The sequence below is a fragment of the Cherax quadricarinatus genome, chromosome 44, assembly GCF_038502225.1.
Source record: "Cherax quadricarinatus isolate ZL_2023a chromosome 44, ASM3850222v1, whole genome shotgun sequence".
Classification (NCBI taxonomy): domain Eukaryota; kingdom Metazoa; phylum Arthropoda; class Malacostraca; order Decapoda; family Parastacidae; genus Cherax; species Cherax quadricarinatus.
The window spans coordinates 6,178,908-6,199,520 of record NC_091335.1 but is presented as its reverse complement, the minus strand read 5'-3'; the positions used below and the strand labels follow the sequence as shown (position 1 = coordinate 6,199,520).

The 20,613-nt window shown below is 38.4% G+C and overlaps 2 protein-coding genes across 2 annotated transcripts; one reads left to right on the top strand and one right to left on the bottom strand.

Annotated features, from left to right (window-relative positions):
• Positions 1-406: 406 nt before the first annotated feature.
• On the bottom strand, positions 407-12,194 carry Manf (mesencephalic astrocyte-derived neurotrophic factor). The gene is made up of 5 exons (XM_053789235.1): positions 12,057-12,194; positions 6,674-6,752; positions 4,770-4,877; positions 2,808-2,966; positions 407-1,157 (listed from the first exon to the last, which is right to left on the bottom strand). The coding sequence occupies exons 2-5, from the start codon at positions 6,750-6,752 to the stop codon at positions 991-993; spliced, it is 513 nt and encodes a 170-aa protein (XP_053645210.1). The 5' UTR covers positions 12,057-12,194; the 3' UTR covers positions 407-990.
• A 4,616-nt stretch (positions 12,195-16,810) lies between these two features.
• Positions 16,811-20,366, top strand: Gos28 (golgi SNAP receptor complex member Gos28). The gene is made up of 3 exons (XM_053789233.2): positions 16,811-17,028; positions 18,748-18,883; positions 19,776-20,366. The coding sequence occupies exons 1-3, from the start codon at positions 16,826-16,828 to the stop codon at positions 20,163-20,165; spliced, it is 729 nt and encodes a 242-aa protein (XP_053645208.1). The 5' UTR covers positions 16,811-16,825; the 3' UTR covers positions 20,166-20,366.
• Positions 20,367-20,613: the final 247 nt, after the last annotated feature.

Sequence of the window (20,613 nt, the reverse complement as noted above, 5' to 3'; positions counted from 1 at the left end):
TAGTGAGTTTGGCTGTTTAGTATACTGGAAAACAATCTACAAGGATAAAATAGCATCTGGGAAATGTGAAGAAAACATGTTAAATTCAAGAGACGGAAGTGCAGCTTCAATTTCTCAGATTAAGAGCCATTTACCAGAATCAACTCATCATGGTGGTGGTTCATTTGTAAAATATTCATAAATAATGATAATGAGGTTGTACAGATATCAATCCCAGCTAGAATCTTGTCAAAATCATTTTCTCAAATTCCTAAGAACTGCAGTGTTAAAAATGGAAATGTCTTAATTTGCCCTATTCTTCAAGGCAACAGTTTTAATTAATAATTCATAATACTGCAACAATAAATTTCTATGCCTTACTTTTACAAGCAAATTAATCTTAACAAATGGTAAGAAAAAACATGTATATACAAAAGGATTTATTAACAACATTTATAAAATCCTCAAAATTATTTGTAGTGTTACCTGTTTGTGCTACAGTGAATAAGAAAATTAAGAGAAATTTTCCTTCACATTTTCACTTTATGAAAGTAACTGAAGTAAATAAATATGCTAAGTGACTAGTGTATGCAGATGCAAGAATTTTACACAAAGAGCTGGTATAACTATGTATCAATTTGGACAGTATCTAGTAATAGAAAAGTTTCCTCTAGTTGCAAAAGTTTTTATATTCTAAAAACTGAACCCCTCCAAACTTGCAAATATTCAATAAAACATTTTTAATCTCTTTTGTAAGGGCAAGATCATCTAGCCCAAATCTGACAAGGAAAAGTTAATAGTAAAGGGAATATAATTAAATCTTCATGTCTAATTCACTACAAATCATTTCAATGACTTCATGCACTGCCACACACTAAAACAATTAAGAACCTAAACTCAGTGTTCTTCAATACTTCAGATGTTCAGTTATACTCTTTCATAGTTTGAACGCAATGCCCATCACAAAAATAAATAGTAAGCACTAGCCTCTTCATCCTAGTTTCATCCACATTACAGTTCACCTCGCATGTACTTGGGTTTAAGAGTTTCAATTCTCTTTATGTAGTCTCCTTTCTCTAAGCAGTCATCACAAGATTCATCCCAGTCATTAAGAATCTTCTTTAGGTCTCTGACCTTAAGCTTCTTCAAATCCACATTCTTTAGATCAATCTGCTTCTCTGTCAAAAACAAGAAAATTTATGAATACCTTTCAAATTAATACTTAAAACCGAGTATGAAAAGTTGATCCAATAATACCAATGTATGTGACCTAGATAAAATGGGGTAAAAGCCACTAGTAGTTTGGTAAATGGAAAGAATGCCAAGATGAAAAGAATTAAGTATTAACGTTTAACTTCCATCCTATCACCATTTCAAAATGTTAGGGAGTGTGCAAGCTCTCAAAAAAATGAGAAATTGAATCTAGAATTAAAAACAAATACAATACATATAACCAAGAAAGATTAACATACATAATTCACATGCATTCCTTAAAAAAAAAAAGCCAACATGTTTTAAGAGAACTCAAAAGAGCAAAAGCAAGTCCAATGGTATTACAGATTTTGTTGAGAAATTATGCTGCTATAAACTCGCATAACTAAAAACTTAAAATGCTGACTATTGCAAATAAAAAGCCTAACCAATATATAAAATATTTCCAAAGATAGCAGATGAAATTTTACTAAGAAAACACAGCATCAAATACAAAATGGGTAATCACGCCACTTAACCCTTAAACGGTCCAAACGTATATATACGTTTTTTCAACATTTGAAAGTATGTAAAAAAATGTACGTCTTTTTTTTTCACATTTGAAAATGTAAAAAAAACTTATCTACATTTTTTTGTTATATTTGAAAATATGTAAAAAAAAACAGATCTACTTTTGGAGCACTACGGATTTGAACGTCGATCTATTTGGACCGTTTAAGGGTTAAAGTAATGCCAAATTAATCTTTGCATAAAAAAAAGGACACTGTAAACTTCTTCAGCAGACTGAATTTTGAATGATTTTTAATCCATACGAATATGTAACACTGATACTGAATGAACCATACAATAACTATATGAACAGATATTGACTGAACCATACATTAACTATGGGTAATCTAAGAATAATCCACATTCAACAGTTGCAAAATAAAATATTTTTGGTCTAGCAAGAGCCCATCCAGCCAGACCTTTACCCAAAGAGTAAGGGGTGAGAAGATAAAGCACTTCATACATTTAGATAATGTAAAAATGAACAAAACCCATGTTAGAGAAAAAATTAGTGCAGAATTAAGATGAAGGATTTCCCTGGAGAATGTAATACGGGGAAAAAAAAAAAAAAAGCAGGCATTCAATCCATTTTCCCACTTATTTCAGTTTACTCATCTCTGCCACCATTATTTAAATTTAAGCTGCTTTCAGTATCAGCAAATCAAGATCACACTATTAAATTACATAAAGGTACACCATTTTATTTCTGAAGAGAAACCTTTCGTTAATAGATTTTCTGCAAGAGGGGCAATATAATAAGTAAGAATCAATCACAAGCATGAATGGAAGAGTGAAGAAATGTTTAGTAATACTGTGCAGTTTAACCCTTAAACTGTCCAAACGTAGATCTATGTTTTTTCAACATTTGAATGTAAAAAATGTAGATCCTTTTTTTTTTTTTTTTTTTTTACATTTGAAAACGTGTAAAAAACTTGGATCTACTTTTTTTTCGTTATATTTGAAAATATGTAAAAAAAACGTAGATCTACTTTTGGAGCACTACGCATGTGAACGTAGATCAACTTGGACAGTTTAAGGGTTAAAGCATTAGACTTGGCAACACTTACCATATCTTAGGTCACATATCTGGGCATCTTTTTTCTTTAATTTCTCACAAATCTTGTCCATTGGCATTCCCCAGGACATTGGTTTGGACATTTCTCCTAAAATGCCTGTGGCAGATGTTTCCAAACCACCAATATAGTAGCAGAAGCGATTGTCTTTACCTAAAAGTAACAAGGATATAGTAATATAATTTACCACAAATTATCTTAACTGCTCACAAAGCCGTTGACAATTTAGAAGCACAAACTGTGCACATTCATAAATACTATCCGAGCCCTGGAATATTTCTTAAAAATTAGCTTTTTTTTTTTTATTAACATCAGCCGATTCCCACCAAGGCAGGGTGGGCCGAAAAAGAAAAACCATCATCATTCACTCCATCACTGTCTTGCCAGAGGGGTGCTTTACACTACAGTTAAAAAAATTGCAACATTAACACCCTTCCTTCAGAGTGTAGACACTGTACTTCCCATCTCCAGGACTCGAGTCCAGCCTGCCGGTTTCCCTGAATCCCTTCATAAATGTTACTTTGCTCACGCTCCAACAGCACATCAAGTATTAACAACCATTTGTCTCCATTCACTCCTATCAAATACGCTCACGCACGCTTGCTGGAAGTCAAAGCCCCTCGCACACAAAACCTCCTTTACCCCCTCCCTCCAACGTTTCCTGGGCCAACCCCTACCCTGCCTTCCCTCCACTACAGATTTATACACTCTCGAAATCATTTCGTTTTGTTTCATTCTCTCTACATGTACGAACCATCTAAACAACCCCTCCTCAGCCCTCTGGATAATAGTTATGGTAATCCGACACCTTCTCCTAATTTCCAAACTACAAATTCTCTGCATTATATTCACACCACACATTGTCCTCAGACATGACATCTCCACTGCCTCCAGCCTTCTCCTCATTGCAACATTCATCACCCATGCTTCACACCCATACAAGTGTTGGTTCAACTATACTCTCATACATTTCCCTCTTTGCTTCCACGGACGAAGTTCTTTGTCTCCACAGACTCCTAAGTGCACCACTCACCCTTTTCCCCTCATCAATTCTACGATTCACCTCATCCTTCATAGACCCATCTGCCGACACGTCCACTCCTAAATATCTGAATACATTCACCTCCTCCATACTCTCTCCTTCCAATCTGATATCCAATCTTTCATCACCTAATCTTTTTATCCTCATAACCTTACTCTTTCCTATATTCACTTTTAATTTTCTTCTTTACATACCCTACCAAATTCATCCACCAACCTCTGCAACTTCTCTTCAGAATCTCCCAAGAGCACAGTGTCATCAGCAAAGAGCAACTGTGACAGCTCCCACTTTGTATTTGATTCTTTATCTTTTAACTCCACACCTCTTGCCAAGACCCTCACATTCACTTCTCTTACAACCGCATTCATAAATACTGTATTGAATAATCACGGTGACATCACACATCCTTGTCTAAGGCCTACTTTTACTGGGAAATAATCTCACTCTCTTACATACTCTAACCTGAGCCTCACTATCCTCGTAAAAACTCTTCACTGCTTTCAGTAACCTACCTCCTATAGCATACACCTGCCACATTCCCCCCCTATCCACCCAGTCATATGCTTTTTCCAAATCCATAAATGCCACAAAAACCTCTTTACCCTTATCTAAATACTATTCACCTATATGTTTCACTGTAACACTTGGTCTGCACACTCCCTACCTTTTTTAAAGCCTCCTTGTTCATCTGCTATCCTACTCTCCGTCTTACTCTTAATTCTTTCAATAATAACTTTACCATACACTTTACCAGGTATACTCAACAGACTTATCCCTCTATAACTTTTTCACTCTCTTTTATCCCCTTTGCCTTTATACAATGGAACTATGCATACTCTCTGCCAATTAGCTTTGTTTTCATAAATTTCAAATATTTCAAAACAATTTATGAAGCATTATGATTATTAATTTACCCTTTGCATCTTCACATGCTGTTCTAAATTTGTCTTCAATTCTTGTAGGATTAGCCTTATCCTCTTCTGAGAGTGTCTCACTGAACTTGCCCAGGAAGGTGATACATACTGAAAAAAAAAAATAAAAATTTTATATAAGTTAAATTTTCAATCTCCTGTACAATTCAACCCATTTATATTTATATCTTACTCAAAGCACAAAAAGATACAGTAAGCCATAACTGTGTGTGTGTAGTTAATATAATACGATACATTTTTGTACTGAACTGTTGAAGAATTTCCCAACACTTTCCTTCAGTACAAAAACAATTACTGTCTATCTGATACTGAACTAATCTTAAAGGGCTACACACCTCATCTACTATACGCCTCCCCTGGGTGGCAAGCCAATACAATGAGGTACACTACAGCATTCATCAGACAAATGATGCTACACCATTCATGACCATATTCAATGTGGGCACTTATGCCTACCATGATCTAACAGGCCCCTTGTCAGGGGTCCCTTCACACCCAATGCTGCTGTCAGTTCCAGCATATCACTAGCAACTTTTGCTTCTTCCTATGTGAGCTGGAACATGCTTTTGTCCAGCACTTTCTTAGTCGTCGTCGTCGTCTTCTTCTTCTGTTGGGTTTCAGGGCCACTGACAGCATATGCCGTATCGAGCCTGGCCGTCCAGTGCTAGGAGAGGGGACCTCAACCAAAGTGGAAGAATGTCCCTGATACGCCCTGAAGCCAGCAGGAAGGAGCAGGTACAGGCCAATATCTACCGACAGTCCAGAGAGCGAAACCCTTCCCCGTTGAGGAGAGGTAGAGTGAAAGTGTGCACCCCAAGCGTGCGCAAGGCCGCACGGAGAGTAGTCCGTGCAAAGTGGTAATGTGGACACCACAACAGGAAGTGTTCCACCGTCTCAGGCTGTGAGGGACACCATGGGCAGTACGGAGAGTCCGTCATCTGAAGGTGTTACAGATGAACCGCCAGTCGTGAGTGCCCGACTAAGGCGAGTCTGTGCAACATCCACCGAGCGGTTGGAATGGCAAGCCCAAGGGCAGGGGCCATTAAAAGATCGGACAGAGCCCAACGCTGAAGAGAATGAGTGTGCCAGGCCCTCCTGCCACTGATGGCGGATTCCCTTCCAAACATCACCCAAAAATGCAGTATGTCAAAGGACTGTGTTCCTTTGAGGATTACAATCTTTACGGCTCTTTTCCATCTATCTTTCCTTGACCCAATCTTTAGCTCTTTGTAAGACAGTTCTCTTACAATTCTCCTTTCCTTAGTTCTACAGTGGAGACAAAAGTTTTGCCACCTTTGGGAAGTCATACTGCATTTCCTTGTGCACACAAATTTCTCAGTACCTAACAAGTCCACTGGCTTGCAATCTGGATCAGGCACTGGACAGTCAATGCAGCAATGTATAGAGAACTCCCAATTCTGTATTGTCCTTCCCCAGCCAATTACTATGGAGCAGTTTAAACTCCTTTGCCATCAATTCTATGTTACTCAGACTACCTTGCTCAGGTCAAGGGATCCTTAAGACACTTCCTCTCCTATATGTGTAGGGATATGACCCACATTCCTGCCATAATAACCTAATGTGCATTTGTCAGTTTCCTTGTGTAATCAGTTATGTAGACAAGTTATGATGTGGAAAGTCATTTAGATTTCAAATATATATGGCAGCAAAGATCAAAAGGTCCTGTGACCAGCACAACCCTTCAGTTTTTTACAAGGGGCATACAGTACAGTACAGTACAGTACAGTACAGTACAGAGGCCAGGAAGTTCAAGAGGCAAAGTAATGGTACTTGAGCAATCACTGGGTAGGTAGACCCAGCTCATACTAGATAGTATGCATTACCTACACAAGCAGTCTACAATCAAAAATCTAAAATACTCTTACCTTCACATTCATCCAATTTTAATGACGTAGCAGCAGCAATGCACGCCAGTAACAATACTGTTCCCAAGTGCCACTTCATCTGTTTGGGAGGAAATAATATAAATATATAAATATATAAATATATAAATATATAAATATATATATATATATAAATGGAAATGAAAAACACTGCATTACTCTGCTGGCACTAATAATGGCCATTTTTTGCAAAAACAAAAGTTACAAGCAAAAGTTCTTAATTCTGGTTAAATATAATATTAATAGGAGAGTGGTGCTAGATTATGTGAACTAAAAAATATGGGGACCTTTAACTGCCATAAGTTATCAGTTTACAACTAGCCTCTCGACTTTATTTCATCCTTCTAAATATATTATTGTACTACCATAATATACAGTACAGTGGACCCCCGCCTTCCGATATTAATCCACTCCTGAGAGCTCATTGTAAGCCAAAATTATCGTAAGGCGAATTAATTTTCCCCATAAGAAATAATGGAAATCAAATTAATCCGTGCAAGACATCCCAAAGTATGAAAAATAAAAAATTTTTACCATATGAAATATTAATTTTAATACACACAAACTGAAGAAGACATGCACAATTACTACTATACTAAGAATAGAATACATGACACTTACCTTTATTGAAGATCTGGTGATGATTGATGGGATGAGAGGAGGGGAGTGTGTGGAAGTTATTGTTTAGAAGGGGAATCCCCTTCCATTAGGACTTGAGGTAGCAAGTCCTTTTCTGGGGTTACTTCCCTTCTTTTAATGCCACTAGGACCACCTTGAGAGTCACTGGACCTCTGTCGCACAACAAATCTGTCCATAGAGGTCTGTACCTCCCCTTCCTTTGAGATTTGCCTAAAATGGGCCACAACATTGTCATTGTAATAGTCACCAGCACAGCTTGCAATAGTTGTGTTAGGGTGATTTTCATCCATAAAGGTTTGCACTTCAACCCACTTTGCACACATTTCCTTAATCTTTGAAGTAGGCACAATGGATTCCACAACTGGCATAGGCTTCTCAGGGTTAGCCCCAAACCCTTCAAAATCTTAATTTCCATACTAATTCTCACCCTTTTTACCACAGGGTTGGCACTAGAAGCTTTCTTGGGGCCAATGGTGACTTATTTTGCAGTTACAAGCACAAAAAACACTGGGATAAGGTGAAATGTACCGAACGTATGTGTTGATGCGACCGCACTGGCTGGCTTGTAAACACTGGCACCCACAGGGCAGCTGAGGCCACACGTGGGACGCATCCTGGATGAATCACGTAAGGCGAGGCAAAATTTTTGTGTTCAAATGCTTCGTATGGCGGATTTAAAGCAAGGCGATGAGTTCATAAGGCGGGGGTCCACGGTACTACCAAATCCTCCCCTCAGCCACCATCTACATGTACAGTTACCATGCTACCAAATTACACAAGGCCACTGAGTGTATGTATTAATATACTGTACCACCAAATCCATCCCTAGACCACCTAATTCTGTTGAAAATTTAGACACACATGCAACATCTTGAATTTGTATTGATCAAGCCACTGGATGGTGAAACGTCTACAATAAAGATACCCAGATGTTGCATGTGTCTAATTTTCATCTGGTCAGTATTGTATACTATTCATGTATAACAAATTCTACCACAGGCTACCTTCTTCAATGGATATACAGTGGTCCCTCAATAATCGTCCGGCTTGATAGTCGTCCTTTTCGGAAATCGTCGAGTTATTCTCGTCCAAACATTGGCTCACAAATGGTCGGTTTACTCGCTAATCGTCCTTCATCTGGGACGCGTACTCACGCTCTGAGCCTCCTCGGTCTCCCTTCCCAGCCAGTGTACCACCACTGTTTACCAGTGAGCGATGGTCCCCTCACTTGTTCATACGAAATATTTAATAATATTCCATTCATTCTAGTGCTTGCAAGTGCTAAATAAGCTATCATGGCTCCAAAGAAAGCTCCTAGTGCCAAGCCTTTGGTAAAGAAAGTGAGAAATATGATTGAATTTAAGAAAAACATCATTGAACATGAAAGTGGCGTACGTGTGGCCGAACTGGCCAGCTGAGGAGCTGCAAGAGCTTCAGCAGGAACAGGAACAGATCACAGCTCAGAATCTTGCTGCAGAGGAGGAGGAAGAGAGAGGGAAGAAGGTGCTTTCTTCAGAAATTAAGGAGATTTTTGAAATGTGGGGTAGGATGGAAAGATTTATGTAGAAACATCACCCTGAGAAGGATGTTGCAAGCCATATCGGCAACTTGTACAGTGACAGAGTCTTGGCCCATTTTAGAGTAGTTTTAAAGAGATGCCAGAAACAGAGCTCTCTGGACACTTTATTTGTGAGACAGGACTCCAGTGACTCAAGCTGGTCCTAGTGGCATTAAGAAAGAAAAGAAAAGTAACCCCATAAAAACACTTGGTACCTGAGGTGTTGATGGAAGGGGATTCCCCTTCCAAACAGTAACTAATGCAATCTCTCTCCTCCTCCAGTCTTCCATACACTAAGAAGAATCTCCAATAAAGTGTTATGCTGTTAATGTTTCATTCATCATGTCCCATTGTATTGTTTATGTACTACATCTATATTTTATGTAAAAAAATTTTTGTTTTAATACTTCTGGGTGTCAGGAACGAATTAATTGTATTTAAATTATTTATGGGGAAAATTTATTCGAAAATAGTCTTTCGATAATCGTTGCACTTCCAGGAACAGATTAACAATGATAAATGAGGGACCACTGTACAGTGGTACCTCGGGATACGAACAGCTCAAAACTCGAACAATTATACAAGTGTATTCATGCAAGTGCTTTTGTAAGTGTATTAATCTAATTTACTTTATTCCTTATGTGAACAAATTCGTTTGGTATCAGCACTCGAATGGCCTTCTGAAACGAATTAAGTTCATATCCCAAGGTACAGTACTAGCTCCCATCTTGTTCCTCATCCTCATATCCGACATAGACAAGGATGTCAGCCACAGCACCGTGTCTTCCTTTGCAGATGACACCCGAATCTGCATGACAGTGTCTTCCATTGCAGACACTGCAAGGCTCCAGGCGGACATCAACCAAATCTTTCAGTGGGCTGCAGAAAACAATATGAAGTTCAACGATGAGAAATTTCAATTACTCAGATATGGTAAACATGAGGAAATTAAATCTTCATCAGAGTACAAAACAAATTCTGGCCACGAAATAGAGCGAAACACCAACGTCAAAGACCTGGGAGTGATTATGTCGGAGGATCTCACCTTCAAGGACCATAACATTGTATCAATCGCATCTGCTAGAAAAATGACAGGATGGATAATGAGAACCTTCAAAACTAGGGAGGCCAAGCCCATGATGACACTCTTCAGGTCACTTGTTCTATCTAGGCTGGAATATTGCTGCACTCTAACAGCACCTTTCAAGGCAGGTGAAATTGCCGACCTAGAAAATGTACAGAGAACTTTCACGGCGCGCATAACGGAGATAAAACACCTCAATTACTGGGAGCGCTTGAGGTTTCTAAACCTGTATTCCCTGGAACGCAGGAGGGAGAGATACATGATTATATACACCTGGAAAATCCTAGAGGGACTAGTACCGAACTTGCACACGAAAATCACTCACTACGAAAGCAAAAGACTTGGCAGACGATGCACCATCCCCCCAATGAAAAGCAGGGGTGTCACTAGCACGTTAAGAGACCATACAATAAGTGTCAGGGGCCCGAGACTGTTCAACTGCCTCCCAGCACACATAAGGGGGATTACCAACAGACCCCTGGCAGTCTTCAAGCTGGCACTGGACAAGCACCTAAAGTCAGTTCCTGATCAGCTGGGCTGTGGCTCGTACGTTGGTTTGCGTGCAGCCAGCAGCAACAGCCTGGTTGATCAGGCGCTGATCCACCAGGAGGCCTGGTCACAGACCGGGCCGCGGGGGCGTTGACCCCCGAAACTCTCTCCAGGTAAACTCCAGGTACCACTGTATTACCAAATCCTCCCTAATTTAGCTTTTATAAGAGACTTTTAGTTACAAAATAACACCCTAAACTTTAAACACACTGTTTTTAATATCAAATTTACACCATCATTAAAATTAACTTGGTTAATTCCTGATAAAAGTCACAAGAAAAAGATACAAACTTACTTATTTACCTATAAATTTATTCATTATTATATTCATGCCTAGACTCCATTATTATTACATTCATGGGGAGAGTGCTAAACCAATAAGAGTCATTCGGCACCAAGGGAGGAACGAATTATTCAGATTCTATCCGAAGAAAGGTAGGGGAAGTCCAATTCTTGGATCTAGAACCCTCACCAGCATCAAGGAACTTCCCTTGTATAATAAAATACTAAATATATTCAGGGGCAACATTACACACAAAAATGTAAAGGCTGTGTTTCATCAGGGATTTTAATAATTTATACCAGAATATTATAACAAGAACAGAACTGCGACAAAAATGTCTGTACTAGACCATCAGGCAGCACTCCAGTAATATATATTAAAATATATATTTAATATACACATGCTGTCACCTATAAGATATTGCAAGGACACCAATGGAATTATAATTATAATCAAAAAGATGCGCTAAACCTACAAGGGCCATACAGCACTGAGACACCAATGGAAACAAGTCACTTCATCTGAACTTTTATGGGTTATCCTAGGTAATTTACACAAGTTACTAGGTATAGTAATTATGGTCACCTAATTTACCTATTTATGTGTACCTGTAATCTACACATGTGCTGCTATGTATGATGAACTGTATTATGTGTGTACCTATACCTGAATAAACGTAAATATATTATATAGTTATTAGTTTCAGTAAAAGCCTCATTAAGTTATACAGCGCCTGGGGTATAGACGGTAACCAGGTTTGATCCGAGGAAATAATTGCTTCAATTCCTTAGATGAAGAGCTTTTCATAAGAACATAAGAAAGAAGGAACACTGCAGCAGGCCTACTGGCCCATGCGAGAAGAAGAATGACCTCCCGGACCTCATCCTGTACATCATGGTGTTAGTAAAATGGTGCAGAGAACCGGCAAGTTGATAAATTAAGACATGTGCAACACTTGGGTATCTTTATTTAGGAAACGTTTCGCCAGTGACTTCATCAGTCTTATATAAAGAAGAATGGTGAAGATCAGGAATTTGAGGTGATCAGTCCCTCAGCCTGGAGTTGATATAATCCACTCCAGGCTGTGGGACTGATCACTTCAAACTCCTGATCTTCACCATTCTTTATATAGGACCGACAAAGCCACTGTATAGCGAAACGTTTCCCCAATATAGCCAAGTGTTGCACATGTGTCTAATATACCATAGTGATATCACCTCCCATTATAACTCAATATAGGAGGTATACTCACCGCCACGACGGAACTTAGTGTTGTGAGGCAGCAGCAACAGTGAGGAAGGTTAAGAGAACAGTGAGAGGAGTGAAGCAAGTGATGACTCTACACACAGTTGGCGGCGTGTGATTGGTCCTCCCTGGCACCATCACCCACCCTGCCACCCACCCAACCCACCCTTCAACCCACCCAACCCACCCAATACTCTGCTGTCTCTTCAACACGGGGGGTAAAAGGCTCTTTATCCAAGGAATTGGGGCTATCCTCCCAATCTATAAGTTAGGCTTGATTACTCGCCGTTCTTAAAGTACCATCACCCACCCTGCCACCCACCCAACCCACCCTTCAACCCACCCAATACTCTGCTGTCTCTTCAACACGGGGGGGTAAAAGGCTCTTTATCCAAGGAATTGGGGCCATCCTCCCAATCTATAAGTTAGGCTTGATTACTCGCCGTTCTTAAAGTACTATCACCCACCCTGCATTCCACCCAACACTCTCTGTCTCTTTAACACGGAAAAGGGCTCTTCATCCAAGGAACTGGAGCTATCCTCCCTATCTTTGGATTAGATCTGATTACTCGCCGTTCCTAAAGCACTGTACGACCCTTCTGGTTTTAGCGCTTCCCCATGAATATGCAAATATAAGAAAAAAGAAAACTTTCCACCTCAGTGTGACAAGAGAAAAAAGAACCAAATTATAATTTAGAGAATTAATTTAAAGGTAAAGAAGTGAAGGGAAAGTAAGAGTGGCAGAACAAGGGAAAGGAAGCACCCCACTTTGACTTTTTTGCTTATCCTAGGTAATTTACACTGTGTGATAATTGTACTTGTGTCTATCTTTGCCTAAATAAACTTATAAGTAGGCGATAATGAGTACTGTGTAAGAAATGGAAAATTATGCTCATCTATAAGTAGTCATGAGGAAGCTCTAAATCCACCCATAGGGATCATATACAGTGCCCCTAAAATGGGAGGTATTCAAATTTGATCAAAGAGGTGGCTCCATTTCATTGGATTAAGAACTGAGCCTTAGAATCATCACGAGGGGTAATGCCTACTACATCCTGGGTACCCAACAGACGTCTGAAATTGAAGGGCTCCGCAACTTAAGTCTTCAAATATATCTTAATTCTGTATGTCTATAAAACCTTCAAGAAAACTGCACTAATAAATAATACAAATATATAAGGTGGAAGAAGAAAAATGGTAATTATAGAGCTGGTCCTTGTGGAAGTGGCGATAATTTATTCTTAAAAATGTCCAATATCGGGTACGTTTTGCAATGGATATCGTTTTATATAACTAAACCCATCCTTACTCTGCCAGCGGTAGATATGGGACTGACGTTCGTTTCTTTATATTAAATTCGTCTGTGTTTACGTTCGCTGTGATTGGAGCTAATGTGTTGCACATCCCCCCAAAAAATACATTATTTTTGTTAATATATCCCAGATAACAATTTGCCGGTGTAAGGATAGCATGCTTGCATCCTAAAAAAGAAAACGCTTGATCTCCACACTAGTCAAAGAAAATTTATCCTGAGGCTGTGGGTCTTTATATCTTGTGTCAGGTAATGTGTGGACCACTAGCAACAATCTTCAACAAGTCAACTGTCACAAGATAACTGCCGAAAGTGTGAAATCAGCATATGTACTCTTAATTTTTAAGAAAGGAGACAGACAGGCAGCGTTCAACTACAGACCAGTGTCACTGACATGTTTAATATGTAAGGCTATTGAGATTATCAGAAAAGTGGAGCACATCCTGTATCAAACCCGCTGGATTATTATTATAATCAGGGGAGCGCTAAACCCTCAGGATTATACAGCGCACGTGAGGGGGGGATGGAAGGTATTCAGGCTCAATTCAGGGAACCAGAGCACAGATCCAATTCCCTAGATCACGAGCCCCTCACCAGAATCAAGGAAGACAAACCTGCTGGAGTTCTACAACAATGCAGGGGAGTAAGGGATGGGTAGATTTCATATTCTTGGGCTGTAGGAAGGCTTTTAACAGCATCAAACAAGAGATTGGTGCAAAAGCTAGAGAAGCAGACGGGAATAATGGGAAAACACCTCAGTGGATCAAGGCATACCTGACAGGAAGAAAATGAGTGATTATATGTGAGGTGTCGGAATGAGTGCATTGAAGAGGGGTCCCACGAGGATCAGTACTAGGACCGGTACTATTTCTTGTATACTAAATGACATGGCAGAAAGGATAGTCAGAGGAATCCCTGTTGAGGACCAGGAAATGCTATACATAGATCTGAACAGGCTGCAGGTTTAGTCTGACAAATGCTACTAGAATTTAACTCCCCAATGAGCGCAAAATTATGAAGTTTGGGAAAGGGCAAAGAAGACCGTTGACGGAGTACAGGCTCGGGGGGCAAAGGGCTGTAAGCCTCACTTAAGGAGAAGGACCTTAGGGTGAGTTGTACCAATTTACCAAATGATGCTATTATACACATGCTAGAACATATATACACTGCAATAGAGAAAAAAGAAGTCCCACTGGGGATCTTCATTGACTTACGTAAAGCTTTTGATACAGTTGACCATGACTTGCTCCACGTAAAATTGTCACACTATGGTATAAGAGGGCACTCCCTCAATTACCTCAAGTCATACCTCAGCAACAGAAGCCAATATGTGTACGCAAATGGGGCAAACTCTTCTGCGCAACCAATTACAGTTGGTGTCCCACAGGGAAGTGTCCTTGGCCCTCTTCTCTTTCTCCTATACATAAATGACCTTCCAAATGCTTCGCAATTACTCAAACCCACACTATTTGCAGATGACACTACATACGTCTTCTCTCACCCGAGCCCAGTCACACTAGCCAATACTGTAAATACCGAATTACAGAAAATATCTACCTGGATGAGGACTAACAAACTTACACTAAACATTGACAAAACCTACTTCATTCAGTTTGGTAACAGAGCTACAGATGTCCCTCTTAACATAATGATAAACGGATCACCTATCACAAAGCTAACAGAGGGAAAATTCTTAGGAATCCACCTTGATAATAGACTCAAATTTCATACACATATACAACAAATTTCTAAGAAAATTTCCAAGACTGTAGGCATACTATCGAAGATACGGTACTATGTTCCACAGTCAGCCCTCCTGGCCCTATATCACTCTCTTATTTACCCCTATCTCACCTATGGAATTTGTGCATGGGGCTCAACAACAGTTAACCATCTCAGACCACTAATTACCCAACAAAAGGCTGCAGTTAGAATGATAACAAATTCTCACTACAGGCAGCACACTCCACCAATATTCAATACACTAAACCTACTCACCATACAAAACATCCATACTTATTACTGCACCTATTACATACATAGAACACTTAACTCTGATATTAACCCTCCCCTCAAACATCTCCTTGCCAACCTCAACAGAACACATGACCATAACACAAGGCACAGATCACTCTTTGATGTTCCTCGTGTTCATCTCACACTATGCAAAAACTCAATGCACATAAAAGGCCCTAAAATCTGGAATTCATTACCTGTAAATATAAAAGAAACACTACCTGTTTATAAATTCAAGTCTCTACTCAAAGATCACTTACTCACCCAAAACCAAATAAATACTGAATAACTGAACCTTATAAATTGTATATCTTAAATGTTTCTCACAATTATATCACATAAATGTTAAACCTAAAACCCAATCTAACTTTATTATTTTTTAAATACACTACCTAACAGAATCCTTCATATGACCTGTCTTTGTAATACTCACTTGTGCTTTATAGTAATCTGTTTACATTAATGTTTTATCACTGACTTCATCATTGCTTAATTAATCTTAAGTTAATTTTAAGCCAGCCCGTAATGCTATGCATAGTATAAGTGGCTTTGGCATACTGCTCTTATCTGTATTTTTTTGTACCTCTGTATGTGTGCACAAATTTATAATAAATAAATAAATAAATAAATATCACCTGCAGCACGCACCAACGGAATAACTACTGCAATAAATGTGCGTCTGGTAAATCTAAGACTAGCTTTCAGAAATCTAAAAGGTGATTCACGACACTATGCACCGTGTACACCAGTCCCATATTGCAGCATCAGTATGGAACCCACACCTGGTTAAGCATGTCAAGAAATTTGAGAAAGTGCAGAGGTTTGCAACGAGATTAGTACTTCAGCTAAGGGGTACGTCCTATTACTGAAGTTAATTTAAAGGTACTCAACCTGATGGCACTAGAGGAAACAAGGACAAGGAGTGATATGATAACGTACAAAGTACTGAGAGGAACTGATAGGGTGGACAGGTACAGATTGTTTGAAAGACGGGAAAAAGGAACACGAGAACACAGCTGAAAGTTGAAATCACAGACGAGTCATAGGGATGTTAGGAAGTATTTCTTCAGTCAGGAAATGGAACGACCTATAAAATGTAGAAGCATGATTCATACATAGCTTCAAGGATAGGTACGATAAGGCTCTTAAAGCCAGAAGAAAGTGAATCTAGTAGGGACCAGCGAAGAAGCAGGGGTCAGGAGCTGTTCCTCGACCCCTGCAACCACATATAGGACAGGCAACACCTGACAACGTGTTAAATTTTACATTATATATCAGTGTTGCACAACGGATGAACAACCCATTAAATTATTCTTATTTTATATTATCTATTTATTGAAGAGCTTTCATATGAGAGTAACGAAATTTGTTTTTATTATTTAATCTTTAATTTAAAGAGAAACATACCAAATTGACAGAAAATATATAGTTTTCACGAAGTGTAGATAATGACTCAACAAATGTCAACAATAGAAGGGTCTCCTGAGGATGTGAAAATGTCTTTTGAAGATTTAAGGAAGCGAGCACGTCAGCTTGAGAGTGAGATTGATGTTAAGTTAGTGTCGTTCAGCAAGATAGCAGCCAGCTATGGCACTAATGTGGCATCCAGCAGTAACAGTGAGACTATGGCACTGCTCTCTGGCGACCAAATGTAAGTCTTCACAGCATAGGATCAAGATTTTATTTCTTTGCAAAGGTTACAGTGTGTAATTACAGTTTTGATTTGTTAAGTACAAAGAAAGCTACTATCATGCCGGGGCATTTGTAATCCGAAGTAAGTTTATTTAGGTACATACATATAAATACAGTTACACAAATCATACGTAGTAACATTTGTATATTACCTGGAGTTTACCTGGAGAGAGTTTCGGGGGTCAACGCCCCCGCGGCCCGGTCTGTGACCAGGCCTCCTGGTGGATCAGCGCCTGATCAACCAGGCTGTTGCTGCTGGCTGCACGCAAACCAACGTACGAGCCACAGCCCGGCTGATCAGGAACTGACTTTAGGTGCTTGTCCAGTGCCAGCTTGAAGACTGCCAGGGGTCTGTTGGTAATCCCCCTTATGTGTGCTGGGAGGCAGTTGAACAGTCTCGGGCCCCTGACACTTATTGTATGGTCTCTTAACGTGCTAGTGACACCCCTGCTTTTCATTGGGGGGATGGTGCATCGTCTGCCAAGTCTTTTGCTTTCGTAGTGAGTGATTTTCGTGTGCAAGTTCGGTACTAGTCCCTCTAGGATTTTCCAGGTGTATATAATCATGTATCTCTCCCTCCTGCGTTCCAGGGAATACAGGTTTAGAAACCTCAAGCGCTCCCAGTAATTGAGGTGTTTTATCTAGGATAATCCCTCAGAAAGTTGGACTTATTTCCATTTAGGTCCTCTCGATGTTTATATAGATGTTACTTAATCCCTCTCTAGGGTATTAACGTATAGTGTTAAACAGGTTATATGCACCCAATAACCCTCGTGTAGTCAATGGTCTTTAAACTCCATTAACCATCTTCCCAAAGTTTTCCTTATTTGTGTTGCTTTATATTAACATTCAAGGTGGGGTGTCTTGATCTAAGGACTTTGAGCTATTCTCCCCTTTCTTGGACTGGACCTGATTACTTTCCAGTCTCCAGGCACTGTGTGATCCACTATGGATGTAGCACTTTCTTGTTAATAGTATAATAATAATTCAAGCTAACCCATAATAAAAAATTGCAGAGCCATATAAGTATGTAACTGCTGCTGGGCAGATTTCAGCAGTCAATTATAATTTGAATTATAAAGTTTTAAGTTTGTTTTACATTTGAAATGTTTTCTTGTGCAAATGGCAAAAGAAAGTAACCTAATCTAATGAAGCATTTTTAACACAACCTAAAATAACAATGTACCTTAACGTTACCCTGCCATCGTTACTAGCAAATCTTTGTTTGCACTTAGCCAGGTGTGCAACACTGCTCAATATTGTATTAAGTGTTGATTGACCCAGATGTGCTGCACAATAAAAATATATTGTTTTCACAAATCTCTTCCAAAATAATTTGCACAAAAATACTTATTTCACGGTGTACATAGGTTGTATGTATTGTAAAATGTAAATTAATGCCCAAGTTCTACCGAGTAGTGCTCATAAAATTACCATTGACATGGCGATGCCCATATCAATGGGAAGGTTTTATTTAGGCAATTTATTTTGCTAATTAGTGCCACCAAATCTTGGGAAGGTACATTCTGCCAATCAAGCACAACACCCTTTCCGTAGTAATGACCCGTGTATTATGATGCATTCTTGTTAAGACTACCCTCCTTATATACATGCTTTGTAATATACTGTATATGTACTGTACAGGGTATACATACAGTAGCTATATTTATTTTTACAGGTATGAGACCATTGCAGTTGAGCTGGAACAGTTGTTAACAGCCCTTACAGATATAAATGAGAGAATGAATAGTTGTCCCCATGGATCATCAGTTGCCACCATACATACCTTGCAACGACACAGAGATATTCTTCAGGTAAAGTTCAGCAAAGAAATTTCAGTTGAATAATCACCTGAAGTAGTAATTAGATATTAACCTGCCAGATTGTGTATGGTATTTAGGTAAAATTACAAAGTTTTTACCAGTTATTACATTTTCATTTACAAAGTTGTGTACAATTAAGGGCACAATTATTAAGACAAATTTCTTAAGAATGTTGCATTTGAACATGGTTGAGGATGCCTAAATGAGCTCCTACCTGAAGCATTCTACCAAGTGTAGAATAAGAAAACTTTTTTAGGATTATTAACCCTGTATTTCATGCAGTGATAACTATTGCAGGTCTCGTAGGCTTCAAACTCTCAGTATCATAGAGCCTGATAATTTTAGGAGTTGGGCCTTAGGCCTTGAGCTACATGCATTGATGACTTTTTTGTGTGTGTGTGTTATGAGAATGAGAATTATTTTAGTAAATTGTACACAATAGAACTAATAATTGAAGTCAGTTGAAGAATGGTTGTTCACTATTCTCAAATAATTGTACTTTAGTGTGGTAAAATGGTCTAATAAATAAAAAATAATGAGTGATTCTAATACGGAAACATAAACACATATGCAGTTTAATGTTTCCATTGTTTATGTTTCCATTGTGTCGGTATTTTATACCATTTATTTTCACAGTGATTCTAATACACTGCCTCATAAATGTTGTTCAATTGTTTACCAAGTGTCAGTAGAAAAAACACTTATGTAGTATTATTTAGAGTGACTAATATTGCACTGCAGCAGTTTTTGAGGATTGATTTTGATTCTTATTTTAAAAACATGTTCCCAAAGATATACAGTGCTATATAGACATTGGTATACTTTTAGACATAATTTCTATTGTTCATGATGACTTATATTAAATTTGTGTTAATGTTTTCAGGACTATACACATGAATTTCAGCGCACTAACAATGCCATAAAATCGAGAAGAGAGCGTGAGCAGTTGCTTGGAAATGGAAGAAACAATGGAAAGAGCCTAGCTGGCCTCTCTCGGAGGGACCTTTACCTCAAGGAGAGTGAACACCTCATAAGCTCTGAAGGAATGATAGATGAACAAATCACAATTGCTGTGGAAACAAGAGACCATCTCAAGAGTCAGCGTGAAGCATTCAAGATGATACAGACTAAAGTGAATGATTTATCAAACAGGTTCCCACTTGTTAACACACTCATGACAAAAATTAACATTCGTAAAAGACGTGACAGTCTCATTCTTGGTTCTGTTATTGGCATTTGTCTAACATTTATGCTTTGGTGGATGTTTTTCTAACAAAAATGTAAGGAGAGTTAATAATCAAATTAGAGAAAGTATTACAAATGGTGAGAATATTTTCTTTATGTAGATTGAAAATGAGAAACACCAAGTGAATGTGCAGTATTATGATATTGCCATCATTAACTTGTTCTGTATAGTTATAGAAAATATTTTCAGGTGATAACCTTAAATAATAAAAATAAATGATGCAAATATAGTGTAAATAAATGATTAACACATAAAAAGTTCATAGCAAGTTACATGTAATGCTGTATGTTAATTTATGTTCAGTATTAATTACAAAACATACATATATATATATATATATATATATATATATATATATATATATATATATATATATATATATATATATATATATTATATATATATATATATATATATATATATATTTATATATATATATATATATATATATTTTCATATAGTCGGACTTGAGTCC